This window comes from Macrotis lagotis, chromosome 3, assembly GCF_037893015.1.
Source record: "Macrotis lagotis isolate mMagLag1 chromosome 3, bilby.v1.9.chrom.fasta, whole genome shotgun sequence".
NCBI lineage: Eukaryota > Metazoa > Chordata > Mammalia > Peramelemorphia > Peramelidae > Macrotis > Macrotis lagotis.
In genome coordinates, this window is record NC_133660.1 from 107038919 (window position 1) to 107046942 (window position 8024).

At 42.9% G+C, this 8024-nt stretch overlaps 1 protein-coding gene across 2 annotated transcripts in view; it reads right to left on the reverse strand.

Annotated features, from left to right (window-relative positions):
- The window catches only part of FNIP2 (folliculin interacting protein 2), a 224082-nt gene extending 220328 nt beyond the window's left edge, over positions 1-3754 (reverse strand). For both annotated transcript variants that reach the window (XM_074229049.1, XM_074229046.1), the window contains exon 1: positions 3584-3754. In XM_074229049.1, coding sequence (XP_074085150.1) covers positions 3584-3711 — 128 coding nt within the window. In that variant the 5' untranslated portion in view covers positions 3712-3754. The remainder of the gene's footprint in view (positions 1-3583) is intronic.
- Positions 3755-8024: the final 4270 nt, after the last annotated feature.

Consider the following 8024-nt stretch of genomic DNA (forward strand, 5'->3'; position numbering starts at 1 on the left):
ATGTAGTCCAACTGTACATATTGAAATATGTGAAATTTAACTTCTCAAAACTATTTGGAGGACAAGTATCTTCCTCAGTACCAAGGTTACAAAGAGACAGATTTCAGTTCAACCTAAGGAAGAATTTATTGATGAATGGAGCTGTCCAGGCATGGAAAGCTCTGTAAATGGACAAAGACTCCTCTCCACTGAGGAATGTGTTACTTAATCAGAAACTAGATAGCCATTTGCAAGGCTATCTTTCATGGGGTAAAAAGAGCCTGGGAGTCAGGAGATCCGAATTCTGCTAGTATTGGCTCTGGTGCTAACTTGCTGTGTGACCACATTTTCTTATCTATAAAACAAACAAGATATCTGATGCCCTTCCTAATATGAAGGGAGCTCCACCATCATATAGTACAACTCTGTAGGATTTAAGTTTCAAAATCCTAGAATGATGTGGAAATAGGATAAAATCCAGTGGCTTCAAGTTGTGCTGAAAAAAGTTAGATTTTTATCATCTAAATAATCACTATGGCATAGTGGAAAGGGGATCAACTTTGGAGTCAGGAAAAGACTGATATGAATACAGCCTCAGATCCAAGTAATATGAACTTGGGCACATAATTTATCCTCTCAAGATTCCTGCTAACCTCCCCAAGACTATCAGTTTAAGAGCAAGAGACCATTTGCATTAGGAATAAAGGTTTAGTTGTTTTTTTTTTTTTAAATCAATAAACTTCAGGTTCTGATCTGTGACTTCATTTGTCTTTCTCCCTGGCCCTTCTATTACTCAAGGCAGAATACATTTTTGTTGATATTACCTCCTACCACCCAAAAGCTGCACATGTAATAAGATTATTTAAAATCATATAAAAACCAACCACATACATATACACAAGCCAAACTGAGATGTGGAAGAAAGTGGGTAAGGAGAAGAAGAATGGGATTATCTATATGACGTATGAATGGATGCGTACCTAACCAATGACACATTTAGGTCAGGGGTTGTAACCTGGGATTTGTCAATGTAGTTTAAGGAGTTCAAAAATTGAATGATAACTATTTTTCAATAATTATTTTCCATTTTAAGTATTTTATCTTATGTTTTTTAAAACATTATTCTGAGAAGGGGCCCCGTAGGCTTCACCAGATTGTCAAAGGGGTCCATGACTCACAAAAATGATAAGAATTCCTGCTTTCAATAATAGATTATACAAAAGAACAATATGCATTCTTCAGGCTGTGTGTGAAAGGAGGCAGGGAAAAAAATCATCATTCATGCTTTATCCACTTAACGTATGTACAAAAGGGCCCTTTGCACAGCAGCTGGTACCACCTTCTCCTTGTTCTCCCCACCTTACTTTTCTTGCCTCCCTAGAAGCAAATTTACATCCATAACTTAAGGATAGATCTAGCCATCTGCTTGATTCCTTACTAAGCAGAAGGATGTATTCCAAGTTACTTCTAACTCTACAATTCTATGAACTCTCCCTGCATCTCTGACAGACACACACAGTGAACTTTAATGGAGACAAAGGAAAAAAAAAACAACCCTTTGGAGAGCTTTACAAAGTGAGAGGAAATTAATAGCATCCACTAGGAAACACACAGTGAATCTCACAGAGGCCATCAGTAGCCTCTTAAATTAATTCAACTCAGCCTAAACATTTATATCTGCAAAGCACTGTGCCAGATCATAGGGCTACAAAGACAAAATGAAGGAACCCAGGGGGTAGCTAGGTGGCAAAGTGGAAAGAACACTCGCACTGGAGTTCAAATCAGACCTCAGACACTTAATACTTACCTAGCTGGGTGACCTTTGGCAAGTCACTTAACCCCACTGCCTTGCAAAAATCCCCCCCCCCAAAAACCATCATCAAAATGAAGTAGCCCCCAAGGTGTGTTTTGTAAGAAACTTGGGATTAATGTGAAGCTCAGGACCAACATGCAGACCCCATTATTAAAAAAATGTTAACAAACCAAACTAGTATTGGCAGGAGTCAAGTTATACAGTCTAACTTCACTATTTAGCCATTCAAATTTCTTCAGGCAAGTGTCTTTTCACTATAGGTGAATTTCTTCAGGTAATTGTCTTTTTCACTACAGGTGAGTGAATTTCTTCAGGCCAATACCTTTTTCACTACAGGTCCTAATCCCTGAAACAAACAGGCTTATTAAAAGAGAAGGAGGGCGACTAGGTGGTGAAGTGGCTAGAGCACCGGCCCCGGAGTTCAAATCTGGCCTCAGACACTTACTAATTACCTAGTTGTGTGGCCTTGGGCAAACCACTTAACCCCATTTGCCTTGCCAAAAAAAAAAAACAAACCCTTAAAAAAAAAGAGAAGGAAAAGAAGAAATCTACATCTGCACTCTCAAAGCAGTAAAAAAAAGAATTTCTTGCTCAAGTCACAGATAGTCAATTGGTATAGAAAGAACAAAAGAACTGAGATATGAAGGCTAAAATGGATATGTTAAGCATAGATCTTAAAAATTAGCTTGGGGACAGCTACGTGGCCCAGTGGATGAAGCACCAGCCCTGGAGTCAGGAGTACCTGAGTTCAAATCCGACCTTAGACACTTAGTAATTACCTAGCTGTGTGGTCTTGGGTAAGCCCCTTAACCCCATTGCCTTGCAAAAATAAAAAATAAAAATAAAAAAAATAAAAGAGAGAGAAGGAAAAGAAGAAATCTACCACCTGCACTCTCAAAGCAGAAAAAAGAGAATTTCCTGCTCAAGTCACAGACAAGTCAATTAGTACAGAAAGAACATAAGAACTGAGATACGAAGGCTAAAATAGCTGTGTTAAGCATAGATCTTAAAAATCAGCTTGGGGTCTTTAGCTGATTTTCACATAGTTGTAGCGAGGCTCTGTGCACGTTTAAACGAATCGAATCCAGTAAGCAGGACAGTATGATGTAAACTTCATTCAAAATTTAACTCAAAGTTTCATCTTCAAGTTTTAACTTGGACCAGATTCAACAAAAGACATTTCTATCCTTGCAAGCAGCTTCCGACCCTACAAAGTTTCCAAAATAAAAGGTTTCAGCTAAAAAAAAAATAGAGGTCAAGGTGAACATCGGCCTCTGATTAAGTCTCTTACTAAGCTCAAGGATTTCAAAATGCATTATCAAGCATTTTTAAATGTCGAGAAAGAAAAATGTGCTTAAAGAGGGAGAGGAGGGAGGGCTACAGCGCTGATGGACGCCACATGTGAAATAGAAATTTCCACCGTTTGCTAAGAATTTCTGCTGCCCCTTTGCAGGCGTCCTGATGCCATCCTTTCACGCCCCCCCCCCCCCAGGGGCTGCCGCTCAGCCTCTCACCTGCGCCCGGCTGAGGGCGGCGCACCTGGCGGAGGGCGCACCTGGCGCAGGGCACACCTGGCGCAGGGCACACCTGGCCCGGCCCCGCATCGCACGCCCGGCCATTGTCCCACTCTCATTCCCCCCATCTGGGGGTGCGGGGCGGCGCCGAGCTGCCCGTTTTGGGGGAGAAGCAGCCGGGACTGGGGGGGAGCCCCACCCCGCGCCCAGCCTCAGCCCCGGCACCCCCCCGGGCTCCCACAAAGCCAGCCCGCCCCGCGGCCCCCGGGCTCCTCACCTAAAGGCGACCGCTTCCCTGGCTGCCCGGCCCGCGGCGGCCGCCGAGGAGGAGGCGGAGGCGGAGGAGGCGGCGCCGCTCCCGCAGCCCCTTTTGTTGAAGAGCTTCTGGAGCAGGGTCGGGGCCATGATGCCGCCGCCGGCCGCGGCCGCTCCTCGGGCTCCCGCGACGCCGCCCGCTCAGCTGGCCGCAGCCCGAGCCCGGGGCCCACGCGGCGGAGGCATCCCGGCGGCGGCGGCGCGGCCGCGCAGCATCACGGCGGGGAGCCGGCCCGGGGCTGCCGCCGCGGCGCAGGAACTCCGCGCCGCGCCGCCCGCGGGGGCTGGGAGCAGCCGGTCATATGACCGAGCGCCGGCCGGGCCTCCCCGCCGCCCGCGCCGACAGTTATCTCCGCCGGGAGGAGCCCGCGGGGGGGGGGGGGGGGCGGGAGACGGGGGCGGCCCGAGCCCGCCCACCCGCGCGCCCGCCCACCCGCGCGCCCTCATTGGCTGGGGGGCCGAGCGCTCGGGCCGCGTCACTCCGGAGGCAGCCTGGCATTGGACGCTCGGGGCGCCGAGGCTTCCCTGGGCACGTGGTAGAGGCCCCAAAGAAAGAGAGCCAGCCTTAAAGGGCCCGAGCCGGGCGTCTCGCGGCTTCCCCGGAGCTGCGGCGGGGCGCTCCTGGCCGTGGCAGGGCGGACCTCGGACTGGTTGGGCCGAGCCAGCCCCGGGGTCGGGCTGCGGGGTTCTATGAGAGACCCCCGGCAAGTCAGAGCCGCGTGTTGTAGGAGGGGACTAAGCCCACCTGTGCCCTTTGCTGCCGCGCCTGCCTGCCTGCCTCCGTTTTGTCCTTCCTTCCCCCTTCCCCTCCCTCTGCCTCTCTTCTGTTTTCTTCCTTCCTTCTCCTTCCACCTATCCACCCTTCTTTCCTACTTCCCTTCCTTTTCCTTCCTTCTTTCTCACCTTTTCCCTTCCCTTATGGCCCTTCCTTTCTTTCTTCCCTTCCTGTCTCCTTTCTTATCTTTTTCTTATCCTTAGTCCCTCCCTTTTGCTTGGACCTTCTTTTTCTTTCCTATCTCTTCTTCCTTCTTCCTTTCCCTCCCTTTCTTTTTTGTAGAAAACTGTAAAGATTTCATGTTGTAATAAACTGGGAGATCATCTGATAACCCACATTTCAGACAAAGAAGATGTGATCTGGACAAGTCGCATCACTTACTTTCCATGTATTTAGTCCCTATCAGATGTGAATTTTCAATCAGAATGCCATAGAGGACTAACTAGAGCTACTCACCTCTTTCCATTTGAGTTTACCCCAAGGAGACTTGGCACATTTTTGGATAATAATGACATTTATATTATACAGTCATATTTGCTAAATGCTTTAATACGTATATCTCCTTCAAGCTTCACAACAACACATAAGACAACGACTACAGGAATTAAATTTTTTTTTCCCCAAGGAAAAAGAGGTTATGAAAATAAGCGATTTATGGAAGGCGGGAGAAAAAAATGTGAAATTCAAAACAAGATAACAAAAAATGATTGTTGAAAATTACATTTGCATGTAGTTGGAAAAATAAATAATTTTTTTTTAAAAAGAAGTGATTCACCCATGAAGTTAATAAGTGTCAAATGTGAGATTTGATTCCCTAACTTCTAACATTCTGTCCTTTATTCCAGCCTGCTACATAATATCAAGGGAGTTGATAAATAAATAATAAAATATAGCAATCTATTCTGTTACTGAGAAGTTATTTGGCATCGAGAAAAGAATTGTTTTAAGATTTTCTCCCAACTAAAAAATGGATCATTTCTAGTACAGAAAAGCAGACCTAAACAATATAACTCTATAAACAAAGATATCAAATACATGATGAGGTTTTTTAATTTTTTAATATTTTCCTCCAAATTATATGTAAAAACAATTTTTAAAAAATCTGAGTTCCAAAATTCTCTTCCTCTCTTCCTCTCTCCCTCACGAACCATAAAAACATCTTATCCTAAAAAAATACATTAAAAAAAGAAAAGAACACCACAAAAATATGAAAAATAATATGCTTCAATCTGCATTCAGACTCCATGAGTTCTTTCTCTGGAGATGGATAGCATTTTTCATCTTGAGTCACTTGGACCATTGTTTTACTGAAAACAGCTAAGTCATTAGCCAGTTGATCATCATACAATATTGCTGTTACTGTATACAATGTTCTGCTTCTGCTTATTTCACTTTTCATCAGTTCATGCAAGTCTAAGTTTTTCTAGAATCATCCTGCATATCATACAGTAGTATTCCATCGTAATAATATTAAACTTGTTCAGTCATTTCCCAAATAATCGTTATTCACTCAATTTCCAATTCTTTGCCACCACAAAAAAGGAGCTGTTATAAATAATATATTTTAATGGTAGCTTTGATTTTCTTAGCTGAAAACTGCCTGTTTGTATCTTTTCATCTCTAAGATTTCTTCTAGTCTGTCTATGATCCTATTAACTTTATGCCCCTATACTCTAATCAGTATTCTATTGATCTGTGTGTAAATGAAAGAATGAAGCTTTTATTGCTTACTATGACTAAAGCACTATGTCTTTCTTGGAAATATATGTAGAAAAACAAAGACCAGACAAAAGTGAAGACAGACAGAAACAAGACAGCCCCTGCTCTAACCCATATTGTTTTATTAGATTAAGCACATTTCAAACCTTCGAGGTTGAATAATTGATCATGAAAGGTGATAAAATTATTTTAAATGGTTGTGCCTGATCAAAATTTATGCCAAGGAAAGTCATGCTAAAGGAGCTCTTGGATCAATTCTCAAGGTATTCACCAAAGTAGAAGACTTTGAAAGAATAGAAAAGTCCATGATGTATTTTTGCTCTTTCTTAACCCCCTCCTCAAAAAGGTAACAGATATCACAGTCAAAAGAGGGTTTGGTTCTGGGGTGATGGTAAAGGCAGAAATGGAGGCAGTATATCCAGAAGTAACAGTGATGTGAAAACAAACAAGTGTCAGTAAACTTTTTTTTAAGATATCAGAATCTAGGGGCAGCTAGGTAGCACAGTGGATAGAGCACCTGCTCTGGAATCAGGAGGACCTGAGTTCAAATCCTACCTCAGACACATAATTGCCTAGCTCTGTGACCTTGGGCAAGTCACTTAACCCCATTGCCTTAAAAAGAAAAAGGCTATCAGACTCTATTAATCCACAATCCTGCTTTCTCACTTCTATAATGATATCATGCTAATGAACTTCTCAACCAGCTATGAGACTGTTTGGGTTTTTTTTTGTTTTTTGTTTTTTGTTTTGCTGGGCAATGGGGTTAAGTGGCTTGCCCGAGGCCACACAGCTAGGAAATTATTAAGTGTCTGAGGTGGGATTTGAACTCAGGTCCTCCCTACTCCAGGGCCCGAGCTCTATCCACTGTGCCACCTAGCTGCCCCAAGACTGTTATAAAATCATCTGCAAAAATTTACTCACATTTTCACTGAAGTATTGTCTGCATATGATGAAAGACATCCTCCATGAAAAAAGGAGCAGATTTTTGCTGATGATTTTCTATGGCAGATCACAGCTTGACAGTCACAAAACTGTCTGAAATATGTAGTCACTCTAACATCCTGCTGTGTTTTTTAAATTTTATTTTAAGAAAGCATCTGACTCAGTCCAAAATGTGGTGTTTGAAGCCTCTCTTCAGATGGGCCCTCTCATTTTCTTGTCATTCAGTTTTTTCAATCATATCCCACTATTCATGACTCCTTTGGGGGGTTTTGTTGGCAGAAATACTAGAGTGGTTTGACATTTCCTTCTCCAACTTATTTTACCGATGAGGAAATTGAGTTAAACAGAGCTAAGTGATTTGCTAAGATCACACAGGTAGTAAGTGTTTGAGGCTACATTTGAATTTTGGTTTTCCTGATTCCAGGTCCAGCACTCTATCTACTATTCTACTATATCTACTACCTAGCCACCCAAGGGTCCTTCATTCAAATGTTTAAAAAAAATAACACAAAAACTATGGTGTACAATTTAATGTTTAATGTCCCACTTGAGCTATTGAGTATTGACATCAAGAAAAATGTTGAATAAGTAAATATATGTTCACTAAATCCAATTTCATTTCATGTATAAGATTCAAGCAAAAAAATCATTTTTATATCAAAATTTTCGAAATACTCATTTAAAAAAATGTCATTCCAGGGGCATCTAGGTGGCGCAGTAGATGGAGCACCGCCCTGGAGTTAGGAGTACCTGAGTTCAAATCCAGCCTCAGACACTTAATAATTACCTAGCTGTGTGACCTCGGGCAAGTCACTTAACCCCATTGCCTTGCAAAAACTAAAAAAAAAAATGTCATTCCAGAGACATAACTTACCATTAACTTTTTCAACTGAGTAAGTGGAACAAATTGAGGGAAAGCAAGGGTGAACCAGGACACTTCAAGGTTACTTATAGTGGAGGCTGCCAA